Raw genomic sequence first — 14,961 nt, 5'->3', positions numbered from 1 at the left:
TCCCTCGAGTGAATTAAAAAAAGATTGGCTGTGTACGAAGTCGCACTGAAGCAAACACTTCTTAAAAAAGGTAAAGTTCTTCAGAATTACATAAATCTCTGTGAAAAGATGTTGTCCCTGGCCTTAAATGTCCTGCAAACCAATCACATAATGATGTTTCCAATTCTCCAGAAATGTATATTAAAAATCAGTAACCAATAGTCTACTTGCATTTAATCAGAAATGTCAGCTGGAAATCATCAAAAAGCTGTAATTGTGTTAGCCCGGGTGTGTGGAGCAGTGTATTAAGTATAGGCCACAGCCCGGGACCCTTTCAGACTTAAAGAAGACGCACAGAAACTCCCTGATAACAAACCCTGTATTTGGTTTCGTTATTATGGACAAACAAAAACCAAGTTTCCGTCTGTTAACACATCATTGGAGTATTTTCAAATCTTCAACGAGATTTGTTATATATGCATGTTTTCAAAATTGTATTAATTTCATGAAACGTCCGCAAACTTTATGCCACAACCTGGATTTTAAATGTGTAAGAGTCTAATTGTCTGCAGCGACTGTTGGCTTAGAGCCAAACTTTGAGAAAAACAAATCAGCTTAAAACAACCTGTCAAATGCAAGGAGAAAAAAAACTGACCAAACATTAGAGACTAATCAATCAACAAAAGGAACAAAATGAGCACCCAGGAGAATAAAAAATGCCTTGGATATTCCAATCAGCAGCCACCTTGTATCTTTTACTTTTCTTGTTCTATTTTCCTCAACTACTCCACCATATTCTGTCCTCGCCTCTGCTGCATTGAGTCCCCTGAAAGTGATCAACCAATGTCCTAAAGCTGATATCACTGCTGAGAGAAAATGCTAGAAAATATAGCAACAAAAAAAAAAAAAAAAAGGAACTTGAACCATGAGTCAACAAACAAACAACAAACATCTACTATTATAGCTGGCAATCAATGAAATGGGGAACTAAAAAAAGAACTGCACTGATGTTGCTTGGGAGGATTTGGTCATCTTCCAGGCATGCTTTTCGACTTTACATTAAGAATAAGAGTGGCAATAATTACACCACTGTGTCCTTCATTGAGAATAACATAAACAAACTCCTGGTGTTTCCATGCTGCATGTTTCCAGTTAACTAGACACTTAATCACATTTTTCTTTATTACTGAAAGCAACCGTTGCCAGCATTGCATTAGAAATATGCTCAGTCAGCCAGTACAACCCTGTTAAGTGACCTGGCCATGACCTGTGCCTGGTTTCTTAGGTCTGTTTTTACAACTCAGACAGCAACTCCTGAAGTAGACGATTTAATGGACGTTTGTAACGTATAGTTAAAGCTTTGTCTCTTTCCCTCCCATCACATCTCTGTTTAAATCCAACAAATTGTGGCTACATGTGCTGTCGCCCCGTGGTGCTCTCCTACACAACCTCCTTTCCACCGCAGCAGCAGTTTAATTACTCTAGCAAAACGGAACCGAGCCATTTTGAGGGTAAAACTCATTGCAGGGTCTGGTTACTAACATAATCTTGTAAGCTTTCGCCATCTTACAGTAACCTCTTTTTTTTTTCTTTAAGTGGAGTTAATGGGTGTAGCTCATTCAACAACAGGCTCCCCAAGCCCTCAACTGGCCACGAAGGTTCCTTCGAAAACTGAGAAACTACTGCTGCTATGTGATGTTATTGTTATCATTTAACACCACACTGTCAGAAAAACGTAACTTGATGTATAGCTTATCATGGGGGGATGGGACTATAACCACAACACAGGGCACATGCGGCGGTGTGCACAATAATGAACGCAAACTTAACGGTGGGCGATATATCAGCATTTTAACGTGCTATCGCAACATTTAATATGTTGTTGTTGTCGCTAGCTGGCTAACTCTGTCTGGATTTCACCTTTGAATTCTCAACCACGTCGCCATCTTGCAAGACAGATTTTCAGCGTAGACCGACTCGTTTAAATAGCGTACTAATTAGACGTGTTGATGTGCTGCACATAAGCGATTTGTACTCACCGCATATTTGAAGGCTATACAAATGGGGAAAAAAGCTATCCCTGGGCAGAAATTTGTGTCAATTGTTGATTGTAAATCCGCGGGTTGTGGGCTGTGAACGACTGAGCAGACTAAAGGCTGCGCCGCATTTGTCGGTCGCTATCCTAACAGCGACAAAACAAATGTAGCCTGCAAGTCAATCTAGGGTGCTTATATAACTCAATAAATATCAGATTACAAAAATTATTTTCATTTTCAAAATTAAGTAAACAACTGGGTGTTTATGTATCTCTTTTATAAATTATTTTGGAAAAGTTTTATATGTTTTTTATGTATCTGCAAGGACAGAGCAGTGTGACAACTAAATCTTCCCCTCAAACACGGTAATACCCGTGTGTTTATCATTTTCCACTTTTTAAAAACACCAATTATATTTATTTATTCAAAATAGATTAAAAGTTTCCAGGTCTTAATTTTACAAGTAGGTCAGAAAAAGAAAGTCTGTGTCATTTCGCCGGTCTCCCTTTCAATTGATTTAAACAAAAAAACATAGTGAGATGCGAAAGTGATTTTAAAAGAGGGAGAGAAAGCACAGTTGTAGGTATAAATGTGAGCAGTTTGGCTTTGTTGAAAATTTCAAAGAATACGCAACTTTGGACGAAAAAAAGGCATACTTTTTACGCGTGGAACCATTTGCAAGTTAGATTTTTGTCTTCACACGGATTATTTATAGTGTTGGTAAACAGAATAATGTATGTTTACTTGCTGGTCTTCATAGTTTCATCCTATTTGACTGTGATAAAATGGGTTTACTATCGACACCGGAGAATTTTGTCAGAGTCGTTGAAACATGTAATGAACGTTTCATCAGAAAGAGAAACAAAAGACGTCGACATTAGAGCTCTGATTGTTACTGCGCATCCGGATGATGAATGCATGTTCTTCGCGCCCGCAATAATACGACTCGTTGAAATGAATGCCAGCGTTAATTTGCTGTGTTTATCTGAAGGTACGATGACGATGCAATTTTTATTTAATTTTTTTTGCATTAATAACATCAGCGGGTAAATTTGACGCGTTATTGAACATGTAGCATGCCGCTAACTAATGTTAGCCACATTAGTTTTTATTGCAGGAACTTACCAAAATAAAGTAAATCCTTTAAAAGAAAGTGAGAAAGCCCCCTCACGCACAATCATACATACACCAGTGATGTGTTTTTAACATCATGTTTTAGTTACTCTGTTTTCATTTCCATGATCTTAATTACTGACCTCTAGCACCTTTTGTTTAGTATTATTTCATTTATAATATTACTTGCTGTGTTGCCAAATGAAAAAGTGGGCAAATTGACTTAGTTGATGGAGCAATAGCTGAAAAACCAAAGATTAAAAAAGGCCTCAATACATAAATTATATTGACACCCCCCCCCCCCCCCCCCCCCCCCCCAATATTGTTAGGCAATTTAGCTATGAAAATTGGAAATGTGATACAAACACTGGTCAAATTTAGACTTTTAAGCTTTATTCTAGTATGTTCATGGTCTAATCTTTTTTCCAAATATTGTTCAGGAAACTACTACAATCAAGGAACTCTACGTAGAGAAGAACTTCTCAGAAGCTGTGACGTTTTGGGCATACCAGCCTCCAGAATCACCATAGTAGACCACAAGTAAGCTGTCGGCTGCACCAAACACACAACATACAAATTGTGTACATTGTGCTTTGTGCACTATAAATTTAAAGCACAAATGAACTGATTTTTTTAAAAAATAAGTAAAAGTCACTGGGCAAAATGTACTTTTGTTCCTTTTGTTCAGTGGTTAGGTCTCAGCTTCTTTATTCCCTGAAGCCCACCAGTCACTTCTTTTCCTTTGCCTGTCAGGACAAATAGAGTTGACTACGAATCACATCATTGCATTTGCCCCACAACAGATCTGATCTGTCCTGGCTTTATGTATTTTCTTGGACATAAATGAAGAGGCAGTGATAGGTGTGCCCTGAGGGATACAAGCCCACAATAAGCTTAAAAAGTCCATTCTGGGGTTGTACAGTGGTGTAACTTGATGCTGTCACCTCAAAGTGTTTGGATTCTTGGTCTATCTTTGTAGATCAGAAGAGTTTGAATAAGCGCAAGCTATTATGATGACTGAGAATCTTCATCAACATATCTTTTTTATAGCATTTTCTCTGTCTGTCTGCCTGCCTGCAAGGGCTCTCTCTGGGTACTCCAGCTTTCTCCCACAGTCCAAGAAACATGCATTAGCTTAAATGGGGATTCTGAATTAACCTTGGGTGTTAGTGTGAGCTTGTATGCTGTGTATGGGTGTACACTGCCTCGCAGCCCACAGCTGGAGCAGACTGCAGCCCCCTGCGACCATTAATGTAAAATGAATGAAGGAATGAAGACTGCTATCTATCTATCGATTTTATTTTATTTTTTTTAATAATCAATTTACACTATATTATTACACATCTATTTATTTATCTATCTGTGCAACGTATCATTCAGCAAGTTTGAAAATGATGTTTTAAGGTAACATTCAGCATCTGAAATGAATTATATTTATAAAAAGTTAAGTCCTATGACTCTTATTTTGCTGTAATATTTCAAAGGATTAATTGAATTAAATTATGAGTAGCTGGTAGCTCACGGTTGCTAGTTCAGTTTTTTCACAGCTGTTCAGTTTTTCTTGTTTGTTGTGATGAAAAATCATTTTCGAGCACATCTGCCTCTTAGTAACAACGTTTGAAATGATGTATTTCACTCTTTCTAAGCAATCATTTTCATGTGGAAAATTTGTGGGAAGAAGATATTTGCGCATTCCAGCTGTGTTTCAGGATTATAACAATCGATAGAATTGTTGGCTGTCAAACATCCTGGAGTAAAGCAGAGGCAAATACAGGATAGAGGAGTTTGAAGTTACAGGGAAAGAATGGGAATTTGAAAAAAAAAATATATATATATATATAGAGTATATGTTTGGGATCAAATCTTCAGCTTCTCTTGAAAATGTTTTGAGTTTCTAAGAAGCTTGGGGCTGCCTACGTGTGAGTGTCTACATGTTGGCTCCCCAGGAGAGGTGGGTGAACTCTGACACTAACCTGGAACTCACAGTAATAAACTGGCAGCCTGCCCAGGCTGTCTGCCCCAGAGACCATTGCTTGTGTGTGTGTGTGTGTGTGTGTGTGTGTGTGTGTGTGTGTGTGAGACTTCAAACACACAACTTTACAATTTTATCATCCTATCCACATAGAATATAAATGAACTTTGATCTTAGAGCTGTCTGCACTTCTGTTGAACTGGAGTGTAGCCCATTTTCCTTTTTATATGTATTCTGTTGTTTGCCCAAAACACACACCCAATCAGCACTTTTAGAGGCCCACTCACTAACAACCAAGTCCGCTCTCTCCTTTCCATTTCAACCCTCCTCCTCCTCCCCCATGTCCACGTCTACTGAAGCCATCTGCCAAGGACTGTGGGATACATTTTGGCAACACTCTAAGCACCGCTAATGTAGGTCATTCCAAACAGTTTTTCTCTTTGTGTGTCTCTACATGGCTCGCTACACTTCAACTTTGCTCTTAACCTTGTCTGTTCAAGTATGTCCCTGGTTGTTTTATTGTGCACAAAGTAAGAAAAAGATGCAGAGTAACATTTAGTCCAGCTTTAATCTTTAGAAATGAAATGGTCAGAGTTGCCTATTAAGTGTAATTAACATGAGAAAATATGTTGGAGCGACCAGAGTGCATCTAGCTGAAACAAATCAAGTCTATTGTGTGTTTTCTATTGCTCTCCTGTTGTAACTCCCATCTACTTGAGCACTGTTGACAACCTTTTAGACATCAAGGAAGCTACAGAAAGTCTGTGGTGCTGTGGAATTGTTCCGTGTTACTTCGAAAGTGTGTCTGTAGTATTTTGTCTTATTTAATGGGCTAAATGCATGAATAAGTCTATATTATTTAGCATTCATGTAAGTGTGATTTGCACCAAAATAAAACTAGACTGCTTCACACAGAGTGCGTGTTGTTACACAGTATGCTGCAGTTCTATTTCTAACTTATTACTTGTACTTACTGATACAATAAAAGGACTGTATTTAAATATAGTCATGCCATGTGCTGTAGCCTTGAAGCCTCATCACTGTTTTGTAAAAGGAGTTCAGATAAGTTTAATTTTTCAATTTCATGCCTCTAAAAGCCCCATATTTTCTCACTGACATCTGTGATGCTTAACGTCCCTGGAAACTATATCTTGGGTCCAAAAACTGAACCTAAAATACGTTGTGCTGCTTGATGCTCTTAGACAATGGTCTAAGAGTTTGGACATGAAGCTTTTCATGTGACTGGAGGTGAATGTCGCTCATATACAGTGGTCGCACTACTGATCTCAACACAATGTGTAGGAGGCTTTCGCTGAAGTCATCAAAGATAATGTGAAGCCTTAAACGAGCACCGTTCCTGTGAAAATTATCACCTTTGCTCAAGAGCTGAGCTTTTCTGTGCGACACTATCACAGAGAAAAGCATCAGAGTTCAGGAGATTCAAATATTTGCTTTGAACTCGGCTACCAGGCAGGTAACTATTCATTTGTAATGCAAACACTCACTCTCACACACACAGGTGCTGCATTGTACGAAGGCACCCTTAACATCACCTTTACGCTTTGCCTAAAATATGCAAATGCACGCTCTTTGCAGTAGGTTTGTGTACAGTATCGTCTTGTTTCGGATGTTGTCATGCAGCGCTCACAGCGCCGGTTATGTGTCATGCTGACAAATCTTGTTGTGAGCTATAAACCAGTTCTTCGAGATGACGGGAAGAACACGTGAGTTCTGTTTTAAAATCAAATTTTCCCTTCACTTTCCCTGCCCACTGTATAGGACAGCTGTGTTGACAGTATCTGGGGCCCCATTGCACGTTGAGGGCTTTGTGATCAAACCCAATCTAAGCACGCTTTACTGGCTCTCCACTTGCACGGGGTTGACCTCTGTCTGCTCCCTGGACTCAATTATAGCTGCTCACAGCACAAATCCGCCCAGTCCACTTCTTCATTACATTATCCACCACGCTGAACCAAAGCTTCACTGTGAATTTCAGTTTCATTTCAATTTCAGTCATACTTTAGATTTATTCCAAAATCATCTGTCGCCAGTATAACAGAAACTGAAAACTTTTGTTCTAAATTGAATCAGTGTAAAGCTCCACAGGGATATAAAAGTGGACCACAGTTTTCTGGATAAGAAAAAGGCAGTAACACTCTCCTCCTACTCAAGGTTAGAATATACATTGATCAGGGTTAAAAATAGCCTCTGCTGATTTAAACTCACATGGCAGGGTGCAGAAAACCGTGGCGAGATGTTCCAGCCCTGGCACTGACCTCTGGCTGTGCTCTTAGTGCAGATGCATGTGTCAGCACCACACACTGCTTTGCCAGACAGTTGCTTTTCCATTCACTCATTCTTCAAGCCAGTAACGGACTGTAATTTTGTCACATTAGTGTGTTCTTTTTCTGGACAACTTACTTTCAAAACAACACCATTATTTCCATGGTTAACAGCATTATTCCATTTATTACCTCAACATGTGTGAACTATACCAAGACCTACAGCCACTGATGCCTGTAATTAACAAAACATGTGTCAGTTGCTGTTGTTAAGGTAGTTGCAACTCGCCTCATTGCAGCTGGATGTTGTGGGCGGGCTGTCAGCGTGTAGTGGCATCTCAGCCGTTCCCACCAGGACATACGATCTGACCATGAGGACAGAAGTCTGGCAGTTTCACAGACCTGCGGTCCATGTAACCAGACTAAACAAGTTTTCTTTGACACACACACACATTCACAAAATCCTTTTACTGGGCCAAAGTTCAACATCTGCATGCAGATGCCTGCAAGCAATTAGACATCCGTATGCAGAGCTACAAAGAGGAGCTGGTGAGGTTACTTTAGGACATTTTGCACTGTTGCCATGGCAAAGCTGACACTCAGCCTGCATCCTGCTTGAGAAAGGCCAAGGTGTCTTGTATCTTTTGTTCATTTTTCTTTTTTTTTTTCCCTCTACTCCGTCATGCAGGCTTCTGCTTAGCTACGGTTGTCAAGCTGCAGGCAAAACATCTTAAATGATAATAGATGAAAAACACAACAGTGGCAAAAGAAATGTGACATTAAATTGATAATATAACTTGTAATATGAACTATGATATTACAGTTCCTAATATGTTTGGTGTATTCACAAACTTGTGTGATTTTATGAGCTTTCAGTCTACAGCAAACTGTTTTTTTTTTTTAATTAGGCATCAAATTCACACATTAAGCATGTATTTGGTTAGCTAATGCAGCACATTAGTTTGAATAACACTTTATTTCAGAGAGCCACATCTCTCCAAACACATGCATGCACAGACAGTATTATATGTAGGTCACTGTATCAAAGTGCCGGGGCAGTGCATTCACTCCAAGACAGACAGTTTTAAACCATCTCTGAACGGCTGCCCCTCCTCCCTGCGACATTTACAACCTCACTAACCCCACTCTCCACCCCTTTCACCCAAAGCCTGACCCCCTCATCACAGGCTGCCAGTAGATTTGTCTGCTAATCCATCACTTCCCTTTACTAGCTCAACTGTCCTGGCTCATTGTTAGCAGCAAAAGGGAGAGAGGCGACTGCTGACACGGAGCAACACTACCCCCATTTTGTGCACTCAAATAAACATTAGATTCAAGCTACAACTAACAATAAATATACTGATTCTTTCCATGGTGAATTTTTTGGCCTATAAAACTTCACAGAGAAACAAAGACTTTCTATACAGCCAAACATTTCACCTTTTTTTATGGGCAACAACCAGATCCAAAAAATAGAAAAACTTCTAATGCTTGTTGTTTTAGCTTAAAGCGTCCTCAGTGTTGATCATCAGAATCAGTGCACTGCAAAGTAATGCTACACACATGCCTGCTCTGTTACACGTATTGTACAAGCCATTTGCACGCCTTGCCCCAGGAGTCACTGATCCCTCCTCTTATCTTTTAGTTTCTTTGAAGTGTAGAGCTTCAGACTGATTTGCGCAGATGTCTGCTTCCTTTGGCATTTTCATCAGCATAAGCAAAGAAATTATAACTGGATTTGCTCCACTTTTGATGCTGCCCTCAGATTCATATCTGAACACTATCAGCCAAATTCATATCTTATTCTTCTCTTCTTATATTTTTGTCTGGTTTCTCTTGAGTTTAGACGGGTGTTGAGAAACTAGAGAAGCATTACTTATTTCTGTTCTTCTGGAGCAAAATCAGGGGGTGTTTGCATGTTTAATAAGCCAAGGAGAGTGGGCTAGCCAAGTGTGGTGTTTGATGTATGCCTTGTGTTGCCTCTAGGCTGTTGTTTCAGATGAAGGCGAAGCTACTGGCCTTTCTGACCCTTAACCTTTGTACTTTCCAGCACTCCTTCATCTTTGCACCCAACAAAAGCCCACTTTCTAATGCTTCATTCAATTTAAACCGTGCAAAAATATGGTTTTTGAGACAAGAAAAACCCTTTCAGTCACTGTAAGGTTACAATAAGCATACAATGCACATCTCTATCTCAGTAAAACACTGGTGTATTATTAACTCGGTAGATAACCAGAGTCCCTTTTTGCCCTCCAGAAAACTTCCAGATGACCCTAAAGCCGAGTGGAGCATCTCGTTGGTCTCCTCTACAATACTGAAGTACATAAGAGCTCACTCCTTCAACATGGTATGTTCAGCTCTGTGTTAAATTCTTGCAGTGACTTTTTCTGTCATTTCCTGTTTGGTGTTAACACACAGTTTCCCCGCCATTCTGTGTAAGACATTTGTGTATTGTTTTGTTTTGGCCATGTGTTTTGGCACCACAGCTTCCTACTTCATTATCCCAGTTTGACTGTGGTCTGTGTAATGATACCTTTCAGCCACCATCTCTTTTAGTCCAACCCACACTGCATTTTTAGTTTCTTGAAAACCAGAGGAAATGGCGGCTGCAGCAGCAGAAAGTTTGAATTCAATTTCAGTGTTTACACAGAGATTCTTATCGTCCTCGGTGCAGTTCCGTGCTATTACTTAATGGGAATGTGGCAAATTTAGAACCAGTTTTGTTTAACCCAACAACTACAAAAATAGTCATTGCTTTCACAAAAGAAAGTACGAAACAAAACCAATGGTTGATCGTAGAGCAACACGATCAGGTCCTTCTACCCTTAAGCTGCAGATCTCTCTTTGTTATCAAAGACGACAAACACCAGTCTCCTCCCATCCTGTCAAGCTCAGCTGCAAATATTGCCTCTGATCACAAAGTCGGCTGGAGAATCATGCACAGAAAAAAGCACAAACATCCGGTCTAATGAACAAAGTCGAGGAAAAAAACATAGACATACCAAACAGCAAGTTTATTTTCTTAAACTGCATAATATTCCTTCTTCTCTCTATCACCTCGTCATTCTCTTGCTCTTCCACATGTAAATGTAAAATTCACAAGTTATTTCTAATACATGAGGAGTTGGGTGCTTAAACTTTGCAAAGACGCAGTCATAGTAGAGTACACCTGTGCACGGCATCTCACATCTTTAGTCACACACTTTCTCTTCTCCCTTTCATCTGATTTTTTTTTTTTCCACTTGTTTCCTCTGTTGTGTGCACACCAAAAAATGCTTTTAAATATCAGGTTGTCAGCTGCCATGCTGCTCCACAGTCGCACACAGAAGTCCTTCCACTAACCCTAAACCTTCCCTTTTTTATTGCCTTGGATTATTTTGATTTTCTTAAGACACCAAGGTTCTGGTTTTTCGCCCATGCCAGGAGACATTTTGTTGTTTCAGGTGCTGACCTTCGATGGGAGCGGAGTGAGCGGCCATGCCAATCACATATCAATTCATAAAGCTGTCAGGTAAAGACTGGACTTGTCATCTTTTTTTAAAAGCCGCCATCCTCTGGGGTTTTATGCAGTAAAAACACTGAAATCAGACCACTTCACAATCATAAAACACTCTCCAGGAAAATGCAAAACATTTGGACTAACGACAACAAAACTCATTCCAAATGTTTCCCCACAGACACACACACACACACACACACACATACACATCATGTTTTTCATAACTGATCTGTTACATAGCAGAGAGGTCATCCAAACAAGCGGCCGTAAATCCTGTCCCTGAAGTGGTGAAGAGGGAGAACTGCTCTGGTTTGGAGAGACCAACCCAGGCTGTTGGTTTAAAGAAATGTGTTTTGAGCTGTGAAGTCCGCATCACTGTCCCTGAACTTCACTTAAATATCTTCTAAGCTAATAGCAACGTTTTCCCCCTGTTATGGTACTCTGTCAATATGCGAGCCGCATCTGCTTATAAGATGTAAACCAAAACAAATCACATCTCATGATTCCCATTTGGCTGGAGCCCAGAGGGCTAATTTCACAGTGCTCTGCATCTCAATGTTTTGCTCTTGGTTTTTTGTCAACAAGCGGTGCAGGCTTAAAAGCAAAGTTGGAGGAAAAACTGCTTCCACAGACATAAAGTCATAAATAATAAATAGAAATCTGTGTAGAAATCCCCAACACATATTTCCTTCATGATATGTGTTATTTGTTAGACAGCATTTGTTCCATTTGGCATTTTCAGTGAGTAACACTTCTTTTGCTTTATCCACAGACACCTTTCCTCCACAGGAGAAGTGCCCGATGGTGAGTTTGACGCAATAAAAACTTTTCAGAGGTATTGAGTCAGATTTACAGGTCACTCCTTTTCTCCAAAAGTAAGAATTCTTGAGCAACTTAATGATTGTTATTTTGACACCAAACTTTGAAAAGCTGCATTATGACCCCTCAACAGTGCCGTGAACACCAGCTCACACCGGGTAGTTTGTGAACTTATAGCTCCCTCTTCTGTTCAAATGTGTCGCATGAGTCTTTAATTTCTTCTGTACTTCAGTCTGCTGGTGACGACATGAGGCCTGTAAATATGCCTTGAAGCTACTTTGAAAGGCTTTGTTGCTGACAGAAGTTAAAAGTCTGTCTGTGTCTCCATGTGAATTCCATGTGAGTTCTTCTTGAACAAGAAAAAGTAGCACAGCGAAGGCAGCAACGTGTTACACCAGGCTGACTTTTTTGCTGGCTTGTTAAAGCCCCACGGAGCGCGCATAAACCATTAAACTACAGTAGATGATGGGATAGGAAACAAACATTTATTTGATGATATATTAGATCTACACGGTTGTATTTTGCTGTTTAAATGTTAGGAAGGCACTGTCTCAGCCTCGAGGCTTCAGGAAACTCAACCTTTGTTGAGCACACAATGGCCTAAGTCAGAATTGCTCTCTTTAAAGTGAAGTGAACACTTTTAAGCTTGTTTATCTCTTACTAGGCATTTCTGTCTTTCTTGTCTCTACCGTTGGCTTCCTGCCCAACGTTAAGCCTCGTCACCTGGCTGTTCAAGGCGCCCTGTTAATCACGTACAAAGTTAACGTGCCCTTCATACTCCTGACGCATGAAAATATTTGAAAGAAAGAGAAACCTTTTGTCCCGTATTAGCAATCTGTGCTCAGTCAAGCTGCCAATCTATGTGCTTCTGTCATGAGTGTTTAACTACATTACTGCTGATTGAGTCTCTGTCTTTACTCCCAGACTGCGTGTTCCTCACCCTGGAGACGGTTGGCCTTCTCAGGAAGTACATCTCCTTTCTGGAGCTTCCCCTCAGCTGGCTGCTGCCCTCACATCTCCGCTGTATTATTGGCTCAAAGGGATACAAGCAGGCCAAAGTAAGCCTCCAAGTAGACAAGTTTGTTGGCAAAGCACGTCACTGTCTACTCTTAGAGAGCACACCATAATAAGATTATACACGCAGCACATGTGCTGAAGAAGCAAGAGATAAAGTTAGTAAAACCAACTACGGGTATTGTAAGGAAGAAGTATTGAAATAGAGAGTCATCAGGGTAACTAGCACATTTTCATGAGAAAATTAGGATTTAAACTGCATTGCCTGTCATTTTAAAGTCATCATATTATCAATTAAATGTTTCTCTTTCATTTTCAGGCAGCCATGCTGTGTCATCGCACTCAACTTTTGTGGTTTCGGTACCTCTATATCACCTTCTCTCGTTACATGTTCATAAATACATTGCACATTGTTCCACAGGGACCAAAGAACCTTAAGATCTATTAAAAGATCATCTCATCCTGATGTGTTGAACAAATGTTTCAGGTATTACCAGGCTGTATATTTTTTTATGAACTTTGAATAAACAAAACTGACAGTCAGCAACATGAGTTAATTTCTTATATTTCTAGTGCAGAAACAACTTTATTGTTTTATGTCTTAACACTGTACAACAACACTGTTTTGTTTACATTATTGTTCACGACTTCTGATGTAATGATCATCAATAAAAGTTTGATTCTAGGATCATCGTGGTGTTATTTTAGCTGTGTGTTCTCTCCAGGTTTAGACATGTCTCTGATGCTCTTATGAGCTTGCATGCTTTCTTCCCACTGCTCCCCACAAAAGTTCTCCACTGTGACACTGCGCACGGTACCTGGATCCAGACAGTGCGGAGCAACACCTGGGAAGAAAACAAGTCAGAGAAACAAAGGGCAGTTCATTGATTTGCATCTCAACCAAAATATATCACTGTCTTGCACATATCTTAGTGACAACCTGGTTTTACTGGCTGTGTGGGGCTAAACAATGGTTTTCAAGGTGGTTTCCTCATATCACTGTTATCCGTTATACACCTTTAGACTCTTGTTGTGAACATAACAATTCTGTTTGCTACAAATACTGGAAAAGAAGAATACTAAAGAGCAAACTGGGTTGGTTACTTTGACGTAAACAGTTTACAACATGTAACAGCTTACGCCAGCACACTGGGGTCATACCATATCCATCAGGGTTGGAGCGTGGCGTGTAGAAACTTTGAACTCCACAGGTTTTACAGAAGGTATGTTTAGCAGCATGGGTGTTAAAGGTGTATGTAGTCAGATTATCCAGCCCCTGAGAAGAAAAAATATCACTAGTAACTCTTTCATTTTCTAAATAATTTTTTTAAACGGTGAGTTTGATGCAGAGTTTCTTACCTGTAAGAGCGTGAAGCAGTTTTTTGGAACAATAAAATGATGGTTTTGTTTTTTTGTGCAAATGCTACAGCTGGGAATGGATAGATTGGTTTACATTTATTTGCTGAAAAACTGTACAAGTAGCATTGTTATAAAAGCTACAAATTAATTGTAGAGTTGAAATATATCTAAATATCTTGGTTTGTAACGGTACAATTGAATAAATGTTCCATACTTGCAATGAAAAACATGGAGATCTGAGGAACTCCATAATTCAAATCTGACAGCCCCACAGTGGCAGCCACCTGCATGTTTCACAAGATCCATTCTGTAAATACAATAAAAGAACATTAGAATCAATATCTATATGCTTGGATTTGAGTTTATCCAGAACAGTCAACCCTATAACACCAGCATTAAGGAAAACAACGTAGATTTATTTAGCCAACACATAGATAAAGTTCAGCTGGAACTTTTGTGACGTGTTTATTACAAAACCTGTTGACGTGGACGTCCCGCCCAAAAAGTTCCAGTCATCCTATTAAGGAAAATGCAGTGAGCAAGATTAAAGTCCATACCTGATAAGTGACATATTTACAGTGAATACCTTTCACCTAGGTTTCGCCTAGGAATCGTCACAGTTACTGATGTGGTAGTTGAATATTGTTACATGGAATGTGTTGCTGTAAGCTGTGAACACTTTCAGTTCATGTTATAAACATGTCTGCTTCTAAAGGGGTCTGCTAGAACAGGGATACAGCCTATGTCTAGGCCTGTTTCCTGCTTAATAAGTTGTTTTCCTGGAACACTTCGTGATTGGTAAATAATTATCCCCAGCAAGAGGCAGGGCAAAGTACAGAAGACTTGCACAAACACATTCCTCAGAGGTTGAACTAGATCGGCTAGCAC

At 39.7% G+C, this 14,961-nt stretch overlaps 3 protein-coding genes across 7 annotated transcripts in view; 1 reads left to right on the top strand and 2 right to left on the bottom strand.

Annotated features, from left to right (window-relative positions):
- ncor1 (nuclear receptor corepressor 1) overlaps window positions 1-2,133 on the bottom strand; it is a 46,511-nt gene extending 44,378 nt beyond the window's left edge. For all 5 annotated transcript variants that reach the window (XM_072374578.1, XM_072374580.1, XM_072374582.1 and 2 more), the window contains exon 1: window positions 2,019-2,133. The gene's annotated coding sequence lies outside the window, so the exon portion shown is untranslated. The remainder of the gene's footprint in view (window positions 1-2,018) is intronic.
- Window positions 2,134-2,723: 590 nt separating this feature from the next.
- pigl (phosphatidylinositol glycan anchor biosynthesis, class L) lies at window positions 2,724-13,348 on the top strand. Its single transcript, XM_072375029.1, has 7 exons — window positions 2,724-3,006; window positions 3,569-3,668; window positions 9,639-9,729; window positions 10,826-10,893; window positions 11,654-11,685; window positions 12,625-12,758; window positions 13,034-13,348. The coding sequence occupies exons 1-7, from the start codon at window positions 2,748-2,750 to the stop codon at window positions 13,160-13,162; spliced, it is 813 nt and encodes a 270-aa protein (XP_072231130.1). The 5' UTR covers window positions 2,724-2,747; the 3' UTR covers window positions 13,163-13,348.
- Window positions 13,349-13,356: 8 nt separating this feature from the next.
- Window positions 13,357-14,476, bottom strand: cenpv (centromere protein V). The gene is made up of 4 exons (XM_072375030.1): window positions 14,288-14,476; window positions 14,074-14,143; window positions 13,876-13,990; window positions 13,357-13,559 (listed from the first exon to the last, which is right to left on the bottom strand). Exons 1-4 carry the CDS (start codon window positions 14,401-14,403, stop codon window positions 13,414-13,416), a joined length of 447 nt encoding a protein of 148 aa, XP_072231131.1. The 5' UTR covers window positions 14,404-14,476; the 3' UTR covers window positions 13,357-13,413.
- Window positions 14,477-14,961: the final 485 nt, after the last annotated feature.

Source organism: Leuresthes tenuis, unplaced genomic scaffold, assembly GCF_036924035.1.
Source record: "Leuresthes tenuis unplaced genomic scaffold, fLeuTen1.0.hap1 SCAF_21, whole genome shotgun sequence".
Classification (NCBI taxonomy): Eukaryota; Metazoa; Chordata; class Actinopteri; order Atheriniformes; family Atherinopsidae; genus Leuresthes; species Leuresthes tenuis.
Note: the sequence above shows the minus strand (reverse complement) of the source record. Positions and strands in the feature narration are given on the sequence as shown.

Bases quoted from the DNA above. Each gene is read 5' to 3' on its own strand.
- pigl (XM_072375029.1), top strand. From the start codon at position 2,748: ATGTATGTTTACTTGCTGGTCTTCATAGTTTCATCCTATTTGACTGTG. The intron at 3,669-9,638 runs GTAAGCTGTCGG...TTTGCCCTCCAG, and splicing joins ATCACCATAGTAGACCACAA to AAAACTTCCAGATGACCCTA. The intron at 11,686-12,624 runs GTGAGTTTGACG...CTTTACTCCCAG, and splicing joins CACAGGAGAAGTGCCCGATG to ACTGCGTGTTCCTCACCCTG.
- cenpv (XM_072375030.1), bottom strand. From the start codon at position 14,403: ATGTTCTTTTATTGTATTTACAGAATGGATCTTGTGAAACATGCAGGT. The intron at 14,144-14,287 runs GTATGGAACATT...ATCCATTCCCAG, and splicing joins CTCCATGTTTTTCATTGCAA to CTGTAGCATTTGCACAAAAA. The intron at 13,991-14,073 runs GTAAGAAACTCT...TTTTCTTCTCAG, and splicing joins ACTGCTTCACGCTCTTACAG to GGGCTGGATAATCTGACTAC.